This window comes from Pseudovirgaria hyperparasitica, assembly GCF_010093815.1.
Source record: "Pseudovirgaria hyperparasitica strain CBS 121739 unplaced genomic scaffold EJ05scaffold_12, whole genome shotgun sequence".
Taxonomy (NCBI): domain Eukaryota; kingdom Fungi; phylum Ascomycota; class Dothideomycetes; order Acrospermales; family Acrospermaceae; genus Pseudovirgaria; species Pseudovirgaria hyperparasitica.
In genome coordinates, this window is record NW_022985560.1 from 769,820 (window position 1) to 791,996 (window position 22,177).

General features: G+C 49.8%; 10 protein-coding genes across 10 annotated transcripts; 4 read left to right on the top strand and 6 right to left on the bottom strand.

Moving 5' to 3' along the window:
- Nucleotides 1–504: 504 nt before the first annotated feature.
- On the top strand, nucleotides 505–1,882 carry EJ05DRAFT_502516 (S-adenosyl-L-methionine-dependent methyltransferase; the record flags this gene model as incomplete). The annotated part of the gene is made up of 3 exons (XM_033747272.1): nucleotides 505–663; nucleotides 722–848; nucleotides 969–1,882. 3 exons carry the CDS (start codon nucleotides 505–507, stop codon nucleotides 1,880–1,882), a joined length of 1,200 nt encoding a protein of 399 aa, XP_033598500.1.
- A 1,606-nt stretch (nucleotides 1,883–3,488) lies between these two features.
- EJ05DRAFT_441929 (seryl-tRNA synthetase) lies at nucleotides 3,489–5,200 on the bottom strand (the record flags this gene model as incomplete). The annotated part of the gene is made up of 6 exons (XM_033742010.1): nucleotides 3,489–3,677; nucleotides 3,729–4,103; nucleotides 4,161–4,673; nucleotides 4,725–4,844; nucleotides 4,898–5,013; nucleotides 5,068–5,200. The coding sequence occupies 6 exons, from the start codon at nucleotides 5,198–5,200 to the stop codon at nucleotides 3,489–3,491; spliced, it is 1,446 nt and encodes a 481-aa protein (XP_033598501.1).
- A 261-nt stretch (nucleotides 5,201–5,461) lies between these two features.
- On the bottom strand, nucleotides 5,462–6,536 carry EJ05DRAFT_87664 (rheb small monomeric GTPase RhbA). Its single transcript, XM_033750032.1, has 4 exons — nucleotides 6,398–6,536; nucleotides 6,184–6,323; nucleotides 5,962–6,090; nucleotides 5,462–5,903 (listed from the first exon to the last, which is right to left on the bottom strand). Exons 1-4 carry the CDS (start codon nucleotides 6,450–6,452, stop codon nucleotides 5,664–5,666), a joined length of 564 nt encoding a protein of 187 aa, XP_033598502.1. The 5' UTR covers nucleotides 6,453–6,536; the 3' UTR covers nucleotides 5,462–5,663.
- Nucleotides 6,537–6,962: 426 nt separating this feature from the next.
- EJ05DRAFT_512616 (uncharacterized protein) lies at nucleotides 6,963–11,751 on the bottom strand (the record flags this gene model as incomplete). Its single annotated transcript, XM_033748350.1, has 3 exons — nucleotides 6,963–10,731; nucleotides 10,784–11,654; nucleotides 11,708–11,751. The coding sequence occupies 3 exons, from the start codon at nucleotides 11,749–11,751 to the stop codon at nucleotides 7,240–7,242; spliced, it is 4,407 nt and encodes a 1,468-aa protein (XP_033598503.1). The 3' UTR covers nucleotides 6,963–7,239.
- Nucleotides 11,752–12,849: 1,098 nt separating this feature from the next.
- On the bottom strand, nucleotides 12,850–14,505 carry EJ05DRAFT_478097 (tryptophan-tRNA ligase). Its single transcript, XM_033744383.1, has 5 exons — nucleotides 14,019–14,505; nucleotides 13,892–13,972; nucleotides 13,718–13,833; nucleotides 13,535–13,671; nucleotides 12,850–13,483 (listed from the first exon to the last, which is right to left on the bottom strand). The coding sequence occupies exons 1-5, from the start codon at nucleotides 14,430–14,432 to the stop codon at nucleotides 13,002–13,004; spliced, it is 1,230 nt and encodes a 409-aa protein (XP_033598504.1). The 5' UTR covers nucleotides 14,433–14,505; the 3' UTR covers nucleotides 12,850–13,001.
- Nucleotides 14,506–14,542: 37 nt separating this feature from the next.
- Nucleotides 14,543–15,992, top strand: EJ05DRAFT_88061 (BAR-domain-containing protein). The gene is made up of 5 exons (XM_033750033.1): nucleotides 14,543–14,825; nucleotides 14,881–14,977; nucleotides 15,027–15,100; nucleotides 15,157–15,304; nucleotides 15,355–15,992. Exons 1-5 carry the CDS (start codon nucleotides 14,813–14,815, stop codon nucleotides 15,806–15,808), a joined length of 786 nt encoding a protein of 261 aa, XP_033598505.1. The 5' UTR covers nucleotides 14,543–14,812; the 3' UTR covers nucleotides 15,809–15,992.
- On the top strand, nucleotides 15,656–16,130 carry EJ05DRAFT_88098 (uncharacterized protein). Its single transcript, XM_033750034.1, has one exon. It carries the CDS (start codon nucleotides 15,831–15,833, stop codon nucleotides 16,083–16,085), a length of 255 nt encoding a protein of 84 aa, XP_033598506.1. The 5' UTR covers nucleotides 15,656–15,830; the 3' UTR covers nucleotides 16,086–16,130.
- Nucleotides 15,857–17,664, bottom strand: EJ05DRAFT_539868 (uncharacterized protein). Its single transcript, XM_033749552.1, has 3 exons — nucleotides 17,573–17,664; nucleotides 17,463–17,520; nucleotides 15,857–17,406 (listed from the first exon to the last, which is right to left on the bottom strand). The coding sequence occupies exons 1-3, from the start codon at nucleotides 17,598–17,600 to the stop codon at nucleotides 16,176–16,178; spliced, it is 1,317 nt and encodes a 438-aa protein (XP_033598507.1). The 5' UTR covers nucleotides 17,601–17,664; the 3' UTR covers nucleotides 15,857–16,175.
- A 510-nt stretch (nucleotides 17,665–18,174) lies between these two features.
- On the top strand, nucleotides 18,175–20,128 carry EJ05DRAFT_88148 (uncharacterized protein). The gene is made up of 4 exons (XM_033750036.1): nucleotides 18,175–18,380; nucleotides 18,431–18,970; nucleotides 19,017–19,703; nucleotides 19,753–20,128. The coding sequence occupies exons 1-4, from the start codon at nucleotides 18,370–18,372 to the stop codon at nucleotides 19,874–19,876; spliced, it is 1,362 nt and encodes a 453-aa protein (XP_033598508.1). The 5' UTR covers nucleotides 18,175–18,369; the 3' UTR covers nucleotides 19,877–20,128.
- A 28-nt stretch (nucleotides 20,129–20,156) lies between these two features.
- Nucleotides 20,157–22,126, bottom strand: EJ05DRAFT_478100 (PIG-X-domain-containing protein). The gene is made up of 4 exons (XM_033744384.1): nucleotides 21,879–22,126; nucleotides 21,690–21,829; nucleotides 21,579–21,642; nucleotides 20,157–21,534 (listed from the first exon to the last, which is right to left on the bottom strand). Exons 1-4 carry the CDS (start codon nucleotides 22,026–22,028, stop codon nucleotides 20,380–20,382), a joined length of 1,509 nt encoding a protein of 502 aa, XP_033598509.1. The 5' UTR covers nucleotides 22,029–22,126; the 3' UTR covers nucleotides 20,157–20,379.
- Between the last annotated feature and the right edge of the window lie 51 nt (nucleotides 22,127–22,177).

Consider the following 22,177-nt stretch of genomic DNA (forward strand, 5'->3'; position numbering starts at 1 on the left):
GAGCATCTCAGTCAGCATCTAAGAACAGCAATCTACCAATTCCATGAGCATGTCCCACAGTCGTCACCGCCATGATGACGATGTTGAGTCAGATCGATATTGGGGTGGGCAAGGTAGATACAGAACACAGCAATGCTGAATCCGACCCAGTCCGGAGTGTTTGATCCCATCCATATCGACCAAGCCGATCATAGGCTCTCGTTCTATGCTAGTGCTCAGCCATCTCAGCCTCAGGTCTCGTCACATGCAGCCTCTGTACGCTGCAGCCTATCCGATGTGAGGATGGGAATCCGGATCCACGTCCGCTTCCATTGCCTAGTCATCACCTTCTAGCCACGCATCGCCGCGAACTGTATTCCTTACATCCTGCCTGCATCAGGCCCATCATTCACTATTTCTTGTTTCCACTATTCACACAAACTCAAGGCTCACGATGTACAACAACGGCTTGTTGAGGAAGGCATATTTTCGAACACGGCATTTCGTTGCCACTTGCAAACCACCATGAACACTGATCCCGCAGTCGATGAGTTCATCGCCAGAATTGAAAATTTCCCAAAGCCTCAAAATCCTGGTCAACGGAGACGTCTGTGGGAGGCAGCAAGAGCTTTACAGACAAGAATTGAAGACGAAAATACCACTCAACACCGGATCCTAGGTTCAGTGAGTGCTACCGTTCGTATTGATTTGGAAGTAAATGGCTTAACAGTACGACATGCAGCCTCTCCTCCTGATTGTGTCTCGGCTTGCTTCTGATCTCGGGATATTCAACGCCCTCATCGATAATGTCACCCCCTCCTCTGTTCCAGATCTTGCTGTGAGGTGCAAGGTAGATGAGCGACTGCTAGGTAGGCTTTTTCTCTCTGTCCGGACTCAACTCTACCTAAAATACAATGCGTGGAAATACCTCTCCATCAACAACAATACTACGTCTCGAAGCGTAACCAGGCAGATCTAACGTCACACAGCTCGTATCCTGCGATACCTCTCGTCACAGCACCTAGTAACCGAGTCCTCCCCCTCACACTTCACTACCTCCGTCCTCACCAGAACCCTCGCCAAACCAGCCTACGCAGCCGGTCTTCGGTTCGCCCATGAATGCATTCTCCCTGCAACATCCGCCGCCCCAGCATTCTTCGAGTCCACACACTATGCCCATCCAACCTCACCCACCAACACCCCCTTTCAGCTGGGCCAGGGCGTGTCCGACCACATGTTCACCTGGCTGAAGCAGCGCCCAGCCCTAGAAGCAGACTTCAACGCCATGATGGCCGAAACCCACCGCTGGCAACGCAGCGTCTGGGAACAACTCCCCCTCCCCGCCGTGCTCGCCGACCGGGCCGCCGCCTTTCCAGACCGCACCACCGTCGAAACCACGCCCTCCCGCCCCCTCTTCGTCGACATCGGCGGCGGCACAGGCCGCACCTGCAAGGAACTCAAAGAAGCCTTCCCCCACCTCCCCGGCCGCATCATCAACCAAGACCGCGCCCCGGCCCTCGCCGCCGGCCTCACCGTCGACGGCCTAGAACACATGGAACACGACTTCTTCACCCCGCAACCCATCACCGGCGCCCGCGTCTACTACCTCCGCCGCGTCCTGCACAACTGGCCTCGCGCCAAATGCGTCGAGATCCTCACGCACTGCGTCGCGGCTATGGCGGCCGACTCGCTGCTCATGATTGACGAGATTGTGCTGCCGGAGCGGGGCGCGCATTGGCATTTGGCGTATGCGGATTTCACGATGATGGCGCTGTTTGGGGGTGGGTGTCGCTCGCGTGCGGAGTTTGAGGGGATTTGTAAGGAGGTGGGTCTCAGGGTTGTGCGGGAGTTTGTGTATATGGTGGAGTCGGGGGAGACGGCGTTGGTGGCGGAGAAGGTGTGAGTCTGGCTACGGCTTGAGGTGTGTACTGGTCTTGAGGAGTAATCAACTGCCGGCTACGTAGAGCATACAGACATACATACACATACTGAAGACTCTTCCCGCCCCTATACCAGCCATATACGTGAACATCCCCCAGCATGTATCCCGAAATCGAGTATACCAATGCTTTACACAAAGCTCCTCGAAAATAGTCCTCAACAACCCAGAAGTCCCTCCTTAATCTGCGTATCAAGATCTCCCCTATAATCTCTCTCTCTCTTTCTACATCACCCCAGCGCCAACCCCTTCCCCCGTCCCGTGCCTCACTCCCTCCCTCCCGGACCCGTCTTACCTCGTTCGCTTGCCCCCTTACCAGACACAACACACAACAGAAACCAAACCCAATCAAACCAAACTAAATCGAAATAAACCAAAACAACTAAAAACTCAGAGAACCACTAAAACCCTTAAAAAAAACTCCATAAAAAACTCCTTCGCTCCATTTCGTCACAGCTCCACGAACCCTGAGCATAGTACGATACGGCACAGCACGACATAGCACATCCTACCACATCCCACCCAATCACAGCACACCCAATCCTACAAAAACTATATATCCTGCAACACCGAATCACAATAACAACAATATTCCGCCTCCCAACGGAGAGATTTCTATCTCTACCGATTTACAGGGGTATGGGTTGGGGTGTATGAGGTATAAGGGGCTCAGGGGTGTGTACGAGGGGATATAAAGGGAGGCAGGGAGGCGTCTGAGATTTCTATTCCTATCTGCACGTATAGCTAGCTCTATCTGTATGTCTATATCGGTTTATATCGGTTATCGGTTATCGACTTGCATGCAGTGATAAGGGGTTTGAAGAGTTGGAGGGTAAGAGGGATAATCAGAGGCAAGGGGGATGTGATCAAGGGTTCGGATCTGGTGCAGTCTGGTTGGGTATGGATCTGGATCATGTACAGGTTCTGGGTCTTGTACAGGTCCAGATCATGTACAGGCTCTGGGTCTTTGTACAGGTCTGGGTTTTGGTTCTGGTCATGTACGGATCTTGCGTACGTCTTGCACGGGTTTGGGGTTTGTTGGGTTTGACAGGGGAGGCCTTGGATTTCGCCGCTGGTAAGGAGGTAAAGTAGGGGAATCAAGTAGGCTGTGAGTTGGGCAAAGAAGTGGCATGCATGAACGTGCTGGCTGGGAAACGAAGCATTGGTGTTTGTTTGTTCGTATATGTGTGTATGTGTGTGTGTGTGTGTCTTGCATGGATTGCTTGCCTAGAGGGGCAGGCAGGCAGGCAGGCGGGCAGGGAGTGTGTGATTGATCTAGATCGGCGATCGATGGCCGTAGCCGAGCCTTGGAGCCAGGTATGGGGTGGGATAGGGGGTGCTGCTTACGTCGCCGTGGCCGTGGGATTGCAAGGACATGGACCAGGGTTTGGGTATATGTTTTCGATTGGAATGAACCCCTCGTAGTGTGGCTTGTTCTATCCATTAGGCTAAAAGTCTGCACTGCTATCCATTGTCGGGGGACGCCGACAAGCGAGGACCACTTCGCCGGACATACATCCTCCGTATGTAGGTTCGTGGTACCACACACTCTGCAACCCAGTTCGTATATTCACTGTTTGATGTTCAGGTCCTTCAGCTTGTCGACGGCCTCAGCTGGTTTTGCGACCTTCTGCTTCGGAGCACCTGCTTCGCCTTTCGCTTTTGCCGACGTCGTTGCTGCTGGCAGATCCTTGACGTAGGGCAGGAACTCGGGCTGACCGGGGATGTATTTGCGAAGCACTTCTGGGACAACGAGACCCTGGTTGCAAAAGTCAGCCACACACAGGAACGGCCTGGGCACACCACTTACATCCTCTGTCTGATAGTTCTCCAACACGCAACATAGTGCTCGCTCTGTGGCGCAGAGGGTCGAGTTGAGCGCGTGTACGTATTCCTTCTTCGTGCTGACCTCCTTCTGCTTCTTTGTCCCGAAGCGCACTTCAAGTTCGCGTGTCTGGTAGTCTGTACAGTTTGAGCATGATACCAGCTCCTTGTATTCACCCTGGAAAGGAAACCATGCTTCTAGATCGTACTTCTTCGCTGCAGCGTTGTTGAGCGCACCGGAAACGATGGCCACTACTTGGTAGGGTATCTTGAGAGATTGATAGAACTCCTTCGACACAGAAATCATGCGATCGAACTCGTCCCAAGAATCGTCAGGTTTGCAGAAAACGAATTGCTCAATCTGATTCTGGTCAGTACATCGCCTGTACTCCAGATTAGTATGTCAACAGGTGCTTACCTTTTCAAACTGGTGGACCCTGAAGATACCCCAAGCGTCTCTCCCGTGTGATCCAGCTTCCTTGCGGAAACATGTGCTGTAGCCTGCATACCGGATGGGTAACTCTTTCTCTACGATCCACTCGCCCTCATGCAGCGCTGAGAGAGGTTGTTCTGATGTCGCGATCAAGTACTTGTCCGTTGCCGGATCGTCGCCCTCAGTGACCTTATATAACTCTTCATCAAATTGCTCCAACTGCGCCGTTTTCGCCATAGCCTCTCGCAGCATGAAGAATGGTGGTTGGTTCGGCTTGTATCCCTTGTTGAACAGAAACTCGAGCCCGTAGTTGATAAGCGCCAGGTTCAAGAACAATCCGTACCCAGTGAGACAATACCCTCGGTGGCCTACGATCTTCACTCCACGTTCCGGATCATAGCCGTCCAACCGAGTCAGCACTTCGTGGTGGGAGAGGCAGTCCTTCTTTTCAACTTTAGTACCTTCAGGGGCCCATTCGTCGACTTTCTCATTGTTATCCTTTGCACATCAGCCATCGGCATTCGCGATCTTGAACAAGACGGTCCTCACCTCATTGTTGCTAACGGGGACTGATGCATGCACATAATTGCCTATGCTCTTTGCCTTCTTATTCAGCGCAATAAGCTTTTCTGCTGCAACGTCCTCTTGTGCCTTCTTCGCCTTCGTGAGCTCTTCCTTCTTTTTCAGGAGATCATCGGCATTCTCCTTGTTCTATATAACACCAGTGTAAGTTCGTGTCCTATGTGGTGCGCTGATTGAATGCATGCCTTCTTCTTCTGCCCGATTTCTTTCTGGGTCGCATTTATTTGAGTGCCGATTTGGGTTGCCTCATACTGCGCTGAAAGGCTGGAGTATTATTATACATGAAAAACTGAGCGATGGAGCTACTCACTCTTCCTGTGGTCCTCAAACATAGCAATCACCTCGTCCACAGCTTCCACGGGCGCATGGCGGCGCTTCTGGCTGTCTCGAATCAACTCTGGATTGCCCCCGCGTTCGACGATGAAGTCGTTGACGTCAATCATCCTGGCGGTGCGATAGAATCAAGGGAGTATAATGTAGTTTTACGCGTTATGACGCGCTTCGTTATTGTGCTTGCCTTGGACGGTTACAATGTCGTGGGTGGTATTTGATGGTGGGGAAAATTGTCGGCGGGGGGATGGATGCGTGTCGTTAGTGGGGTCATCAACCTGTAGCTTTGAGTCATGAACGCCTGCAGACGATTTACAACTCATCCTAAGCAGCAATACCTTATAGAGTCTTCAACTGAAGATTGAGGCCCTAGCAGTAGTAACTTGCAGAAGAATCTGAAACTAACCGCATATGTAGATTTGCACACGACCTGTTGAAGTAAGATCTGGCATGCCTTGCCAAATATACATGGCATTATTTCAAATACAAACTTGTCTGAGACGATATCAGATAAAGCCAAAAGTACGCCACTACTCCTTCGATGGTTGATGCCCGGTAACGTCTATGCTCTTATTCTCACATCATATTGCACCCATTCTTCCCCGTTGGCTCACTTGGGTTCTGAGACTTCTCTACCTCTGCAATTAGTAGCTCGAATGCCTTTGAGACATTCTCATTATAACGAGCACTGGCCTCGGTCCATGCACACTTGAATTCCTCTGCAAGTGCCTTGCCATCGTCCGGCTGTACTTGTCTTTGTTCTGGTCGCAGATCGCTCTTGTTACCGACGATAATCAGAGGAACCCATTCGGTACCCTACGCACCCAGACGCGTCAGTGATGCGTCGAATCATAGTATTCTCAGCTACACTCACCAGGTGGTTTAGTATTTTGTCTCGTATTATCCGAGCCATCTCGAAAGACTGCTTGCTCGCGACGGAGTAGACTATCATGTACCCGTGGATGCCAATGAAGTGTTTCGAGTTGAGTATGCTGTATTCATCCTAATTTGAAGAGTCGAGGTCGTCAGCAGCCTCCCGATTTTCAGCTCAGCACGAGGCAACGAATGGACAAGGCGAGCTGAATCGAGCGCCTACCTGTCCCGCGGTGTCTATGATCTCTGTGGCGAACTCTTGCGATTTCAGCTTGATGGATTTACTGAAAGTGTTCTCGATTGTTGGGTAGTAGCTTTCAACGAAGTGCCCATCGACGAATTGCACGGTCAGTGAGGATTTCCCTTAAGACATATGATGGTTAGCATGAGATTACAAGCTGGCGAAGCCGTGAGAAGACGAGAGCAGGTAACTGTACCGACGGAGCGACTCCCAACAATGGCGACCTTGCGCTGTTTTGGTGCTGCAGGCATACTGAAATAAATATATGGATATGCCGTCAACGATGATCAATTGCGAAAGGATAGTATAGAATGCTAAAGTTAAAGAGCATTGATGAGGCGTATTACTGAGCTGAAGGCTAGTGCCGGGGAAAGAGCGTTAGACGCCGATGTATTAGTTATGAGCGGAACCTCATTGTTATTATCGCTTCTCTAGTATGAATCTGCGAGCTGCTACGACGATTGACAGTATATTTTTGACGTGCAGATGACATGGAACATTTTCTTTCGTTGCAATCGGGTCATGATGGGGTAGAAATCGTCTGGTCGCGCTCTTACATATCAGGCAGGGGTTCTGCAGGACCCCGCTATCCATTACAGAGCTTTCGCAGCTGGAGAGCTGCTCGCTGCCCTGCGCCCCTCCATAGATGTGTTGGCAAGTTGGTTTCCTGTATCGTGTTGACAGTACGAAGTCCCCGCAAGGCTGCAAGTATAATTCACTGCTAGTGCGGCTGTCTGGTGGTTGTGAACTTAAAAGCGAAGGTACTATGCGTGCATTGATGCGAAGTCCTAATACAAGCCATCATGATCGCAGGTATGAGATGGTATCTAGCAGACGCAAACAAGAAAGCCAATCAATCGATCAAAGCAACATTAAATATAGTGTAAAGAATCAGAGTGCAATTATCGAACCCGTGCGTTCGCCAACATTAACCTCTAGTCCTCCTTGCAAGTTCGTCATTGTCCTCAGTCTCCATGAGACATCTTTCTGCTGTGCGTGAGCATTGCGGCGTCACTACATAATTGGTGTTATCGTGTCTCATTTCTTCTTTCCCTTGCTCTTCTTCTTGTTCTTTTTGGCATTGCCATTTGTCTTCGGTGCTGGCGTCGAAGGATCGCTGTTCTCCTTACCGCCCGGGGTGGGAGGCGCGGAGTCTTCGTCTTCTTCTTCCTCTCCACCCTCCTCTTCCTCATCGCCAGTAGCTTTAGTTGCAGTCGCGGTGCCAGTAGGCTCATCAGCCTCGGAGGACTCTATATTTACTGCCTGGGGAGGCTCTTCAACACTGTCTGCCTGGACCGCCATGGGCGCAGAGTCTGCTGGCGCAGTCTCGCTATCGACTGTGTCTTGTCCAGGAGTATCGTCCTTGAAAGAGACGCTTTTACGTGGCGAAGGTCGCGGAGAGTCTTTCTCATCATCACTACTCGTCTTACTCGTAGAAGTTTCGCCTGTGGAAACGACTTTGTCGGTGTCTGCGGCAGCATTCGATGTCTCCTCATCCGTGGCACTGACTGCATGGTTTGCCGTATCGACGGTCGCCTTTATCGCAGACTCCACCGCGCCCTCGAGCTTCTGCAATGTTGATGGACCTTCAGATGTCTTCGACTTATCTGTTTCCTCGGTGACAGCATCTTCATTAGTGGGAGCTACGGTGCTTGGGGAAACTTCATCGGACGACGGTGTATCTCCCGTGTGGTCAATTTTAGGCTCGTCTACCACTTTTTCAGTTTCAGTAGTCACGTCGACCGGGCCAGGCACGACTGAGTCGTGGCGTTTCTCATCAAAAGTTAGAAGCTTGGCTTGCAGTGCGTCTTTCTCGCTCTTGTGCTGATCAATTTCGGTAAGGAGCTCAGTCTCACGCTTCTTCGTCTTCTCCACATCTGCGGCGACCTTCTCCCAGCTTGCTGTGTGCGCAGCCTCAAGAGCAGTAAGCTGCTCCTGGGTAGCTGAATGACTAACTCTAGCATCTTGAAGAGATTGTTTTAGTTGAGTGGCATGCTCGTGAGAATTCTCCAGCTCCAAGATTTTAGCTTTCAAATCTGTGCGCGCATCGTCGTGAGCCTTCTCTAGATCTTTGAGTGTCTGGCCATTTGATTCTGAGAGTGCCTTCTGCGAAGCAAGTTCAGTCTCCAATTCTGCAGTGCGAGCTTCAGCAGACTTCAGCTTTTCTGCCGTATCACGAGCTTCCTGTTGACTCTGCTCGGCTAGCTCCAATGATTTTTTGTGACTCTGTGACTCTTCCTCGGAGGCAGACAGAGCTTTTACAAGTTCGGCATTCTTGGCCTCAGTTTCAAGGAGCTTTGCCTCAGCTGCTTTAGCACTGGCAGATGCTTCCTCGGACATTTTCATTGCATTCTCGGCCTCAGTTGACTTCTCTTGCAAGGAAATGAGAGTTGCGTTAAGCTCAGCATTCTTAGCTTTTAGGTCCTTAATCTGCAATACGGCCGATTCGGCCTCTTTCGACGCTTCCGTAGCTTGCTGTAGCTTGGAGCTGAGGACTTCTAGCTCAGCCTTCAAGTCTGCAACCTCAGCTTCCCGGGAGACAAGACCTTCTGCAGCAATCTTCTCTTGGTCTTGAGCCTTCGTGACAGCTGTTTGAAGCTCATCATGCTTTTCTTTCAAGCTGGCTTGCTCTTGCTGGAGCTCGGCATATTTGCTTTCGATGACCTTTGCATTGGCAAGTTCGTTCTCAAGGTCTGTCGTCCTGGTAGCTTTCTCTTCAACCTGTAGCTTGGACACTTCCACGATCTTCGAAAGCTCTTCGACTTGGACCTTGGACGCAGTAATCTCAGTCTGCGCAGCCTCGAGCTCTTTTTTTGTTGCTTCGAGGTTTGTTGTGAGAGTAGCAGCAGCAGCCTTCTGGTCTTCTAGCTCCTTCGCAACATCTTCGACGTCGGAAGTCCTTTTTAAAGCTTCCTTCAGCTCTTCGTCCTTCGTAGAAAGTGATGCAACACTTTTGGCTATTTCATTCTCCATCTCGGCGAGCCTCTGTTCGAGAGACTCCACCTTTGCTGTTTTTGTGTCTAATTCAGACCTAATGCCATCGACCTTCTCCATACTGGCATCTCGAGAAGCTGTTAAATCCGCCAGCTGAACCTTGGTAGCGTCGTGAGCTTTGACATGGGCATCGCGTTCGATGGTAAGTTTGTCGAGCTCTGACTTGACAGACTCAAGAGACTCCGCATGTCCATCTCGCTCTACCGTCACGCCAGCAAGCTTCTGCTCGCTAGCTTCTGCAGCACTTTTGTGTTCTGAAAGGGAAGCTTCGGCCTCAGCAAGCATAGCAGTGATCTCCGTCAGCTTAGCTTCAGTCGACGCATGAGTTTCCAATAATCCGTCACGTTCTTTGACCACCTCTGCAAGCTGTGCTTTCGTTGCGTCGTGACCTTGTACAAGGGAGTCCCGCTCAGCAACGACGGCATCAGACTCTGAGAGCTTCGATTCAAGTTGAGCAATCTTCGACTTCGCATCCTCGTGTGCCTTAGCTTGCTCATCCCGATCGGTGGTAAGGCTGGAAATAGCGGCTGCTTTCTCTTCAGAGGATGAAAGGAGTTGGTCGCGATGATCTTTATGGGTTGCAAGATCAGCCTCAAGCACTGCTAGAGCCTTGCCGTGGGCATCATCCTTTTCAGCGAGCTGTGATTTTACTAGCTCATGTTGCTCTTGGGCATCTTTCAAAGCGGCCTTTGTTTCTTCGAGGGATGCCTTTATGTTCGCTAAATCTGCTGTAGCAGCTTGAGATGATTGCAGGGCAACATCTAACGCTTTCTGGCTCTCTAACTTGTGTGACTCGAAAGCTTCAAGTTGATCCTTGGAACTGGTACCAGCTGTCTCCAGACTAGCTTGGAGCTCTTCAAGCTGGCCCTTGAGCTGGAGATTTGATTCCTCTGCGGTGGCAAGTGCGGCTTTGAGAGTTTCTTCCTGAGACGTATGCTCGGTTGTAAGAGACTCAGCAGCAGCCTTGGCGGCAGCAAGCTCTTCACTCAACGTGGATCTTTCTGCGCGCAAGATGTTCAGCTGCTCTGAGAGATCTTCCTTGAGGCCAGCCATCTGGGCCTTGATTTGCTCATTGGAGGCTTCTGCATTGGCAAGAGCAGCTTTAGAGTTTTCGTGCTGCGTCGTGAGTTGTGATACCACGACACCATGGTTCGCCTTTGTGGACTCGAGAGCCTTTGTAAATGTAGACCGCTCCCGTTTTAGTTCGTCGAGTTGACTGCGGAGTTCTTCCACTTCGGCTTTGACATTGTTGGTCTCGGAAAGATCAGCTTCGAGATCGGCGATCTTGGCTGAGGCATCGTTCAGTTGCACGTGAAGGTCTGCCCGCTGTTTAGAAATCTCGTCGTGAGCAGCTTGCTTGTCGATGAGTCCTCGTTCTAGGTCACCAATACGTGACTTGTGAGCGGTAAGCTCGCCATTGCTGGCCATCTCAAGGTCAACGTTGCGAGCCTTGAGAGACTTTAGCTCCTCACGCGCTGCATCCCGGTCTCGAATCATGGCCATCGATTCGCTCATCTGTGCTTTGCGCATATCCTCCTGGTCAACACTTAGCGGCTAGTTCCATAGACGTCGGTCTGTGAATACTTACAAGTTGTGACGAGTAATCCTGCTGGCATTCTGCCATGACAGCTTTGCGTTCGGACTCTCTGGCCTCCTTTACCTGCTGCACAACAACGGAGACCATGTGGTCCTCGATAGCCTTTTTTTGTTGGTGAAGCGTGGCGTTCTTCTCTTCGAACTCTTTCTGAAGCTCGTCTGTCTTCTTGTGAGAATTTTCAATAGCTTCATGCTGAGACTTGATGAGGGTGGCAGCCTCTTCCAACTCTTTTTTGTACCAAGCTAGGTCCTCCTTGAGCTTCTCAGGAGACTGTTCTGCCTTCTTCGAACTTTCCGAGGGAATTTCCGAGACTTCGTGAAAGACGTCATGCTCTCCATTCTCAGCTGAAGCTGAAGTTGGCGGAGGGCCCCGCGTGATTGAAGCGTTCTCAGGTTTCACATTCTCCTTGTTAGTCTGTGCATCCGAATCGTCGGCCTGCTCTTTCTGGTTGCCGTGGCTGCCGCCAAACATGTAATTGTATGCACGGCGCATACTGCCTGAACGCCTTGGTTTGCTGTTCGTACGCTGAAGATCGGAGGACCTTCTCGAATGCCGAATACGATCAAAAGACTTGCGTCCCGTGGTGTGTGGACGTGAATCTGTAGATTTGCGGCCAGTCGGTGCTTCGAGAGGCTCGCTCTCAGGGATTGGAGGTGGTGGTGGCAGAGGGATTGTACGCCCGCTTAAGTCTTGGTGCGTTTCTTGCGTTGTTTGCTCGCCGGTGGTCGGTCCGTCGACCGGGGAAGTCGCGACGGGAGAATCTGGCTCCTTGGGACTTCGCCCACTTGCACTTCCCAATCTACCCAGCTTCTGTGAGCCGTACTGTATATCAGACAGAACGCTCTTGTCCTGCTTGGGAATACTGCAATAGCTGTGTCAGACACTTCGGAGTACTGTACAGTGGATATGATTTACTCGTTGCTTCCGCTGAGCGACCAACGGTTCCAGAAACTCGGCATGCTTAGGTGTTCAAGGTTGAAGGTAGAAAAGTACCAACACTGTTTACAAGACAGTGAAGGAAGTAAACAACTCAGCAGAGATTTCTTTCAACGGACCAAGACAAGTCAGTTGCACGACACAGTGACTATTAAGAGAACCAGCCAACTAGAGGCACATGCTTCAGTAGAGCAGGGTCAAGGTACCAATCATAGTGGAACACGCGTGGGAATTGTGAATTGTGAATTCAAAGCAGGCAGTCCCGCATCATGCATGCTGCCAGTATCATGAAGACTTCGCGGCGGCCAGGCCCGCACGAGTAAAGCTGCGGGGCCTGCATGCTGCAGTGTGATGCGCTGGCCTGACCTCCTTCAGTATAGAGTAGAAAACGATAGTTTGACCATTAGAAGAGAATCATCTTCAACAGAGAACACGAATGAACATAATTCTGGAAGGAAACGCCGGTCGATAATGCAAAGCCGGCGCCAGATGATGAAGTTGAGGTTGTGGTGCAACAAGGTTCAAGTTGAGAAAAGGCGTTAGTGTTGACAACTCCGCACGACCCTGACAGTTAACTTTTAGCTGTGCATGGGTACCGAATCTGATCTAGAGCGCCCCTGAGTCAGCGGTCCATCATCTCCGGTGCGAACCTCTCACCGCCAGGCGGCCGCGACTATCAATTATTGATCGTCGTGTTTGTCGTCAACGACTCATGTTTTCCTTTCTATGCACCTCCATGGTTTTAAGAGCCGATATGTGTTTATGGGAACGTTATCGGCACAACTCTACTCTAAGCACTCTTCAACAAAGACAGCCGAGCTCCGGTTCGAGCCTTACACCGCTGGCATACCCTGATTAGCCAGATTTATACTGCAGGGACAGCCAAGCCTTTTAGCTTTGCTGCCATCATAGTACTGTAGAACTGTTTCATGCCAGCGCATCCATGCAAGCAAATGCTGAGCAGTGGTTGATTAGGGCAAGGCTCAAGCTGCGTCATGTTGTGCCAGCTGTCAGCTACCCCTGTGCGTTCCGGGCAGCATCCTCGAGCTGGGTTGAGAACCGCTAACCGGCAGACATCATGTAAACGATCTTGTAACTGCACACTGCTACAAAGAAATAAGGCTGAGGTCTAGTTCTATCAGCATGAGCGCAACCAATTATGGTCTGTCCACCTTATATGGATGTAGCTTCTGGACGCGTGTTAGTCGCGAAACTTCTGTTGATGTACATTGTAAATGTGTCTTGTATACATTTATATATTACACCATTCTCCTCAATGCCCGTAACCGAGCGCAAGACGCACCACATCCATGGTAGACTTTGCTCTTTTTTTTGCTCTCTCCATTCCGGTGACAGCAATGTTGTCTAAGAAACCTGAATCTTGCTTATCCTCTTTCATGATGTTGACGTACTTCTCCCTGATTGGCCGGAGCTCTGTGTCAATGGCGTCTGCCACTGTCCGTTTCAACTCGAGCTTACTGAGTGTACTAAGGATTGGTACAAGTCCTTCCGGGCCCTTTGATGAACCAAGGTCTGGGTGACCTAAAGTATAGAGAATGTCAATGAGATTGGAGATGCCAGGTCTGACGTCCGGGTCGTACGAGATTCCTTCAATCGAGTCAGTGACCGACTTCTGAAGTTTTCGGCGAATGGCATCCGATGAATCCGTGAGCTCGATACGGGAGGATTCCTTCGGGTGTGATTTGGACATCTTCTCGACTGGATCTGTCAACGACATGATTCTAGCAGTTGGAGCTATAGTCACTCAATACTTTATAACTATCCAAACTCTTGCCAATTACTTACGAATGTGAATCTTGGGCAGCTTGAATACATCTCCGTACGTCTTTTCGTCTTTATAAATGTTGTTGAAGCCCTTTGCAAGTTCTCTTGTGAACTCAATGTGCTGGCGTTGGTCTGCCCCAACCGGCACAATGTCAGCCCTGCCTGTGGTTAGGCGGATATGAGCCAGTATGGAGTCAAACGTACTGGTGAAGTAGGATATCCGCAGCTTGAAGTACTGGGTAAGAAAACAGGCCTAGCTTGAGCTGCTTTCCAGGGGACGAAGTAGTTAGTTCGGCATCATCGGGCAGCTCCATTTTACTCTGATAATCTGTTAGCACGAAATACCAACTAGGGCACATGTTTACTTGTGGCCTTTACCTTCCATTGGGTCATACGGGTAAGATATCCCATTGAGGCATTGCAGCTGAGGATCCACATGAGTTCAGCATGATATTGAAGCTTCAAAATGATCAGACATGTAAATCTTGTTGTGTATTCTACATACACTCGATTGGAAGTAGATGATGGACTTCTCGGGATCCAATCCTGCTGCTAAAAGGGACGCTAAAGTCTCTCTTTTACGTTGCCTTAATACTGCCGCCTCCTGTGGATTCACTGTTGTCAAAGCATGAAGGTCTACAATGCAGAAAACTGGAGTGACTTCCGTATCCGAATTTTGTAGATCGCGCCACTGACGAAGTGCGCCTAGATAATTGCCAAGATGCGGTATCCCAGTAGGCTGGATGCCTGAGAAGACCGTGATGCCCGGATCTTTTCGACCCTCTATATGCTTGGATATTATGACTTTGGGTGTTGTATGAGTGCTGAGAGAGCGGACGCCACTAGAATGGCGACAGCTGTAAGAAACCCGTAAATGCCATCGAGAAGAAGTAGCCAACCTCGACAGAGAGGCTGACATAAAGAGCGGACCTTAGTTAACAAAGGATTATGACAACCATTGATGAGAGTAAGCAATTTAAGATTTAAGATCGTGAAAGCTTCGTAGAAGTTCGCAATCACGTGCGATATCTTGAACGTGAGCCTTGGCAGACTGCGCCACTGCCTCGCGGCAATGACGATGCTTTGTACAGCCACGCAATACCCTCAAAGACAAGAAGTTCAAGATAATATTGGTACCTGCCCTTGTTCACCTGACTAACGACCGTCTCCCTGGTATAAACATACAGAAGTCTTTGTCCAACTTCACACGTCTAAAGGAGTTTACTCGCGCGTACCAGAATCGCTAAAGCCCTTCGTGCTTCGTATAATCATAGTTGCATTTCTTAAGACATCGCGAGCATGTCGTGGCAAGGTACGATCGTCTATCTTTGGCAAAGTACAATTCCTGACATTCGCTTTACTGGTAGGATTCAAGAAAGGCGTCAATCGCGCTACCACCCAGGTGCTTATGAAGACTGGGCAAGTTGAGAGGACAAATGACCGCGACTTCGAAACGGAATTGAGGTGAGGAGTCTAACTTACCAGACACAGTCAACCTCTTACACTGTAACAGGCGATTTCGAGTCATGGAAACAGCGGCGAACAAGTTACAGAAAGAGTCAAAAGGATATCTAGACTCCTTGAGAGGTGGGGCATCAGTATACACGGCCTCGATATGCTCCCCGATCTGACTATATTGATAGCAATGACCGCTTCGCAGATGCGCATAGCAGAGACTATCGACGCATTCTATGGCGACGCTGGTGCCACAGACGGTGTTTCGCGAAGCTACAAGGAAGCGGTTTCAGACCTCGACGCAGAAACGATAAAGGCACTTGACGGCCCGTTCCGGTATACTGCCAGCAGACCCTCAGCAGGGTAACAGAACTGACAGTCTCCAGTACCACCGTTCTCGACCCTATATCCCGCTTCTGCTCCTACTTTCCCGACATCAACGCTGCCATTACCAAGCGCGAACACAAACAGATGGATTACGACCGTATGCGCGCACAGGTCCGGAAACTGACTGAGAAGCCAGACAAGGATGTAACAAAGCTCCCTCGGGCTGAGAAGGATGAACAACTTGCGAGAGTGCAATATGACCAGCTCAATGAAACCCTTACCACCGAACTACCACAACTTATCGACTTGCGCGTGCCATATCTGGATCCCAGTTTCGAGGCACTCGTTAAGATCCAATTGCGATTCTGTGCGGAGGCATATAGCCGTATGGCACAGGTGCAGCAGTATCTGGACGCGGACACGAGAGACCAATATGCACAAGGGAATCTAGACGCACGGGTGGAAGAGGTTTTGCAAGAAATCCGGGACTTGAGTATTGCGGGAACTGTCTAAACCACAGAAACATGGACAAGGCATGGACAATTGTACTACGCGGAGTTACATGGATGTTATAGTGTCACATTGGGTATTCGCTACGGCATACTGCGCATTATTGCCTAATATTACATACTTGACCGAGGGTAGTCACAGATCAAAAACCTTGGATGCGCGCATGATCTCTGTTGTACACTTCCAACACTGTTGTAGCCTTCCAAAAGCTCCTTATACGCTTGCTGGCTACATTAGCCTTTCTATGATGAAGCATGATGAGGCACTCCTAACGCCATGAATGCAAATCGAATCAAACGCTTTTCCAGCACATAAGAAGGATCCTGCGTGAAAAATATATCCCTCATGCCTCCGGAGCTTGTGTGGTCGGTTATTTGCTCGGGGCAGTAGTGCCATTATGATCCGAAGCCTGGCCTCGGTTGCTCTGATCGGGGGATGTAGTAAGATCAGTGGTGCCCATTGGGGGAGCACTGCTCAAGTCCATGGTAGCATGGTTATCATTCATACTACGGGAATTGCTACTGGACGCTATGGTAGATGCGTCATGGAAGTTCGTACTCATACCCATGGATATAGCCGGGTTGACGGAGTTCATGATTGGAATCGTGGTATCCGGGATCGGTGCAAATATGGGGTGCAAGGCATAAACTGGCGCCTTACAGTCATCCCCGTTGAAGAGCATGAGGTTTTGAATTGGTTGCTCTCGTTGGCCTAGAACATTTATAACGTCTTGCGCGAGCTGGCCGCCCAAAAACGCGGCAACAGGAGAGAGTTCGGAACCGAGGTTTTGCAAAAAACTCCGCAGGAACTCGGACTTAAGGGTCTCTACGGGTAATTGCAATTCTTTATGTGTCTCTGTAGCTTGCCTGGTGAAAGCTTGGAGGTCTTCTTTTGAATGTGTCGGTAGACGTTGAAATAGCTTCTCAAACTCCCAGAGAGCGCGGACACAAGTCAGCAAAGGGGAAACTTGTTTCATCCGTCGGCGGTTATTTAGTACCTCTGGTGGTAAAGGTGAACTTGTTGCAAGAATGAGCGGCGAATATATTTCTCTTTTCGAAACCAATTCGACGGGTAAGCGCTTTCCATTCTCTCGCTTAACATTCACAGCGATTATAGATCTTGTAGAGCTTTCAGCTTGTATCTTCGTCTCAATATTCGATTTTTCTCGCTCTATGACAAAGTCATGCTGTATAAGGTCGGCGAAGATGAAGCCGTAGAGCCCATGAACTCCGGCTGCGTAGAACGGGCGATTCGAAAGTCGAGCTGCGGCGCTGAGTTGGGAGAACGTATTGAAGTTCAAGTCCGTCGCAATCGTTACATCGAAGGGGGCGAAGTATTCAGGCCCTTTGAGTGTTACGTCCTCAATGTCTGTATATATCGCTACCCTTGGATTCAGTTTCTGCAGTTGGGGTTGCGCAGCTAGGGCGCGATTTTTGCCAACGTCCGCCGTAGATATCGAGAAATGTGAGCCTAGATCTTCTTCGGTGACGATAGCGCCGTCTATGATGGTGAGGGACGCAATGCCTGCGAGGACAAGATTCTTGGCGACTTCGTTCCCAAGAGCTCTGATGTTTACGAGTAACACATTCGCATTGCGAATCCTAGGATAACTTTAGTACAGAGCACTACAAGCTGGATTCATTCTGAGTATCCGCACTTTTCTTGCGCTTGAACGCCCCAAAGTCTGATTTGGCGGTCATACAGCGCAATTTCATCTAGGTTTGTTAGAAAAGGCTCTTGCTACAGTGTTGAGACTCTGTGACGAACCTGCGCTTATTGCCTGAGCGGTCATCATATTATCATGGTCTTTTGTACCTGTCGGTATAGCGTTGCGATTGATCGTACGTCGTAGTTCGAAGGAGTAAAGCTATTCTCTAAAACAGGGATCTTGCGCTAAGCAGATAAGCCTTAGATCCGGCTGGGGATTACGGCGGACCATTATTGACGTTGTGCAGCTAAAATTAATTCTGCTCACCCCTCATTTTTAATAGGCACGCAGCCCTTAGATGAATACGTTATTAATGTCACCTACGTCCTACGGTGCTCAGGCTTGCGGCATAGCCATTCTTCTACACAACGACACCACCACCACCTCTAACCCTCGTCAAATCCTCAACCGTTCAAGTCACTTGCACAATCACTTTCACGCCCATTCACCTTTTTTCAAGCACTGAGCTCGGGCTGACCGCTACTACCGGGGCGTCAGACGTACAAGCTTCACCCAGGCCCTTGTACATTACCACCAGCTTCGCTTCACACATGGGCCCAGATGAGTCGACACGGGGCCAGCACACCCTTTGCGAACTCGGGTATATCTAGAAACTTTGACTTTCCACCTGCAACGAACGCCTCTGCTGCACCTGCATCATTCACGTCGAATCTGACATCCAACACTACCGATCCTACGATTACCTCACCATTTCAGCGAGATCTTCTGCAGCGGAATAGGAGAGAACGGTCCAACATCTTTGACAACATACGCCGGAGAGATCATTGGAGTCCGGCTGCTCCGATGCCCCCACGTCGCCGTCGATCTGATAGACGGACAACAGACCAGTCATCTCATGATGATTCCGCAAGTCTTCCGGAGCACCCGCCGCCTTCACGACTTACACCGACAGACAGAGTTCGAGAAAATCATGTCGCACAAATGCGCCGCCGCAGGCGCGAGCGCGATGCTGAAAATGCCGCTCTATTCAGATCATTGCAGGAGGCAAGTCACACATTAGATGGTATTGCAAGTATGGTCGAGCTTGCCAACTCCAATCATCAACACCAACCTTCCACGCGAACTCTTGGTCGGTCCGTGGGGAATACATTTCCTATGTCAGATGTGGAAGATGCTTCTTCCACAAGACTAAAGCGCCGCAAGCTCGACCACTCTCACGACGAACCAGCTGCCTTTAATGGTTTCTCGTATGGCCATTTTGGCCAAGTCGTTCCCGGTAGGCTGAGAATGGAAATTGTCAGTTGTGACGGCGGCGAATATGCCGATGCAGATTCCAGATCGGTCTTATATCGCCCAGAGAATATATTGCGAAACGATCGGAGTGTCTATTGTACCAAGAGCTCTGAGTGTAACATACTACTCCAGCACCAAGGCGGCACAACTTTCTGCGTAGAGCAAATTGTCATCCGGGCCCCTAGAAAAGGCTTTACTGCACCGTAGGTATCCTCGAAAAGCTGTCTATGCGCTGCTAACATGGATCAGAGTACAAGAAGGATTGATATTTGTCGGAATGTCTGCAGATGAGCTCACAGAGCAGAGTTCACGTTATGAAATTACACAACATGAGAGTAGGCATTGTGATCCGTGGTCGCCAGAATTGACACCAGACGATGAACCGATATCTTTGCTTCAGAGTTTACAAGATCCTGAAGTATGGGAGGGCTCTCGCCAACGTCAGTCAGAGCGAGCTCAAGCAGACTTTGATCGTGCAGAGCGTGACCAAGCTTGGACTCGGCGGCGGATGGAGCAAATGTATGTTTCGAGACATGATGAACCCTCACAATCCCTGTCACGTTCAGAAGAAAATTGCGATTGGCTTCTCCAGGACCACACTGCTCATGCGAGTGATGCCAACCCTGATGATTCATATGCTATCGACCCGGTGACAGATGATGATTCAAGCGATGTCGACGAAGAGTCCAGCACAGCTGTCATTGCCGACCGCATGAGACGTGATGCAAGGGCCCAGGATGACACCGACTTCGATGTTGACTACACACGGCAATGGAGGGAGACCCGAGATAGGTACGGATATGCTCGTTCTATCAGGAGGTCGGAACCCAGACAAATCGAACCGCGAGCAGACTCAGGAAAAACTGTGACATTGCCGCCGAGTGCCAAGTTTTTCATGGAGAAGAACAAGATCACGGTCAAGTTTCCGACACCGCTGTAAGCCTTGTTCCTCCTGCTACACGTACAGTATTGACGCGACATGTAGTTCAGCGAAATACATACTGCTCAAGTTCTACAGCTCTCGCCCGCAAGGGAATATCGACGTTCAGAGTGTTGTCACGTATGGATTTGCTGGTCCACGATACTTCCCTGCGTGTGAAATGAGATGAGTGTCTGGTATCCTGCGATTCTCACAGGCGCTTCGAATATTGTTAGAATGACGAAGTTGCATGACTACTGCACGACTGCGGAGTTTCTGGACATATTAAGGGTGTAAAACAGGTCAACAGACAGGCGCACATAGCGCAAGCCCTTCATTGAACCTGTTCGACATGATCTCATCAACTGGTCCTGGATGTCTCCTAGCAACCTATTAGTCGTTGTCTAAAGAGTTTGCTTTGACAATCACTGCTTATATACATACCTTTTAGAAAGGTGCCGATGGACTATCTCTTCAACGCGTACTACTCAATGGTGTGCATTGGTCACACAAACTGTATTCCAATGAGAGCAATATATTTCGTAAATACCTGCCTATGCAGGAGACTTGGATGAAGTGCGGGCGCCTGACAAGGGGAGACTATACTATCTTCTCTCGCACATGCAGAGTCTAAAGGTCGAGGCCAATATCATACTCTAGAACTTGATCCTACACTGTAATCGTCGCGCGACTTCATTGCGTCTTCTTAGACACGTTTTCATGGTACCCTCCAGTCCACACTCTCAGCAACTTCCACAATACCCATAGCGACCCTAACGCAATCGCAAATACTGTTCCAATCTCCACATACTGTGCGTCATCAAGGTTCAGAATCGGGACCCGCACATGTTGAACCAGGATCTTTGTCGGTGCTGTAGGTACATGGTAGAACATTGTCCTAGGCCCAAACAATCCGTCGTATCCCAGATTTACCCTATCGAACGGGTTCACATTCATCTTTGTTCCCTCATCTGCCACACATGCCCAGAACACAATCGGCCACGGAACTGGAACTTGAATTTGACCCAAGGTAGCATTGCTCGGAGATAGATACCTCAGATGTAGCGGTATGGACACTGTCAGCTCTTCATCAGCCGAAGCACTAGTACTGATTGAGGTTGAGAGCTCTAAAAGGGCGGCTGAACCCCACGTCTTGATAATCCAGTCAGGCGCCTCTAGATCTGTCTCACCTGCAATCGAGTGCAGGGCTACTAGGTTTTGCGAAGCTAGAAATAGCGGGTCGGAGAGTTGGTACTTATCAATGAAAAGGTATGACGGCAGCGTGAGGTATGTATGCAGAGCACAGGATTCACCTGGGCTTTCCAGTTGAGAGGAAGGAAAGATTAGCTGTAGTACAGGATGGAGCCCGGTTGGGTCACGGAAAGCTGTTCGGTAGTCGAGCTCCGATGATTGAGGGAGTGGCTGATGCCGGGACGGAAAGGCAAACAGCGTTGGACTCGGGTGATCGTCCTCGCCAATGACGGTGAGAAAACCACCTAGTTTAAGCTCTTCAGGCTCTGTTGGAGTTTCTGAGTTCAGGATGCCAACTTCGGTTTGATGTGTTGGGCCAAGCTGAGAATGCTTGTCTGTCCAACCGTGAGAGGAAGGGGCGGAGTCCCAGAATGCTGTGAATGTTAGGGCGTGAGAGATCGTGTCATAGTCAATGTCGAGATAGGCGGCACTGGAAAGTGACTGCATTTGTTTAATGCAGGCATAATCGCGGCCTTTACAGACTTTGTGCGATAGATATGTGATAAGCTCAGCGAGGCTGGAAAGCATTGTATGATACTGTTGAGATGCACCTGTGGCAAAGCGTTCGGAGAGGATTGAGACATTAGTGAACGTTGTCTAATAGACTTAGTATTTTGGTTGCCGAGAATGGGGACACGCACTGCTGGATTGATACACTTCAGGTCATCCCCGAATATCTGCTTGAAGGCTGAGCAGAAGAAGTTCCTAGACCTAAGTCAGCAGACAAAATGAATCCTTGCAAAACGACATACTGAGAGCTCCCTAGTTGTGGAGTGTAAAAGAGATGCATTCCTGAAGATGACCGTGACAGTAAAGGAGACACATGGTAGTAGGGCGTGGGCCGCGTCCACCGAAGGTGAAGCTCATAACATTCTGATAAAGCTCTCCGAAGCTAATATGCCATTTAGTAGGGTCACTTTACTGTTCATACAAATACTTACTTCGGGGGGAAGTTCACTCAAACCGAGTGTTATCCGATGCTCCTTCGCGGCATCCAATGAGTCTACAGAAAGTGCATCGGACTTTACTTCAATTTGAGATATATCAAACTCAGACGGATCATGCAGAAAGTATGTAATTCTGTGTTTCATTTTCGGTTCCGAAAACCAAGCTTGAACTCTAGCTAAGATGCGTAGTTGGTCTTAATAACAAGAAACCCGTCTTGCAAGCTCCTAGCATCAGACATGACCTGAAACCAACCACTGAGCTAAACTATTTGCTGACAATGTCCACCAATGTG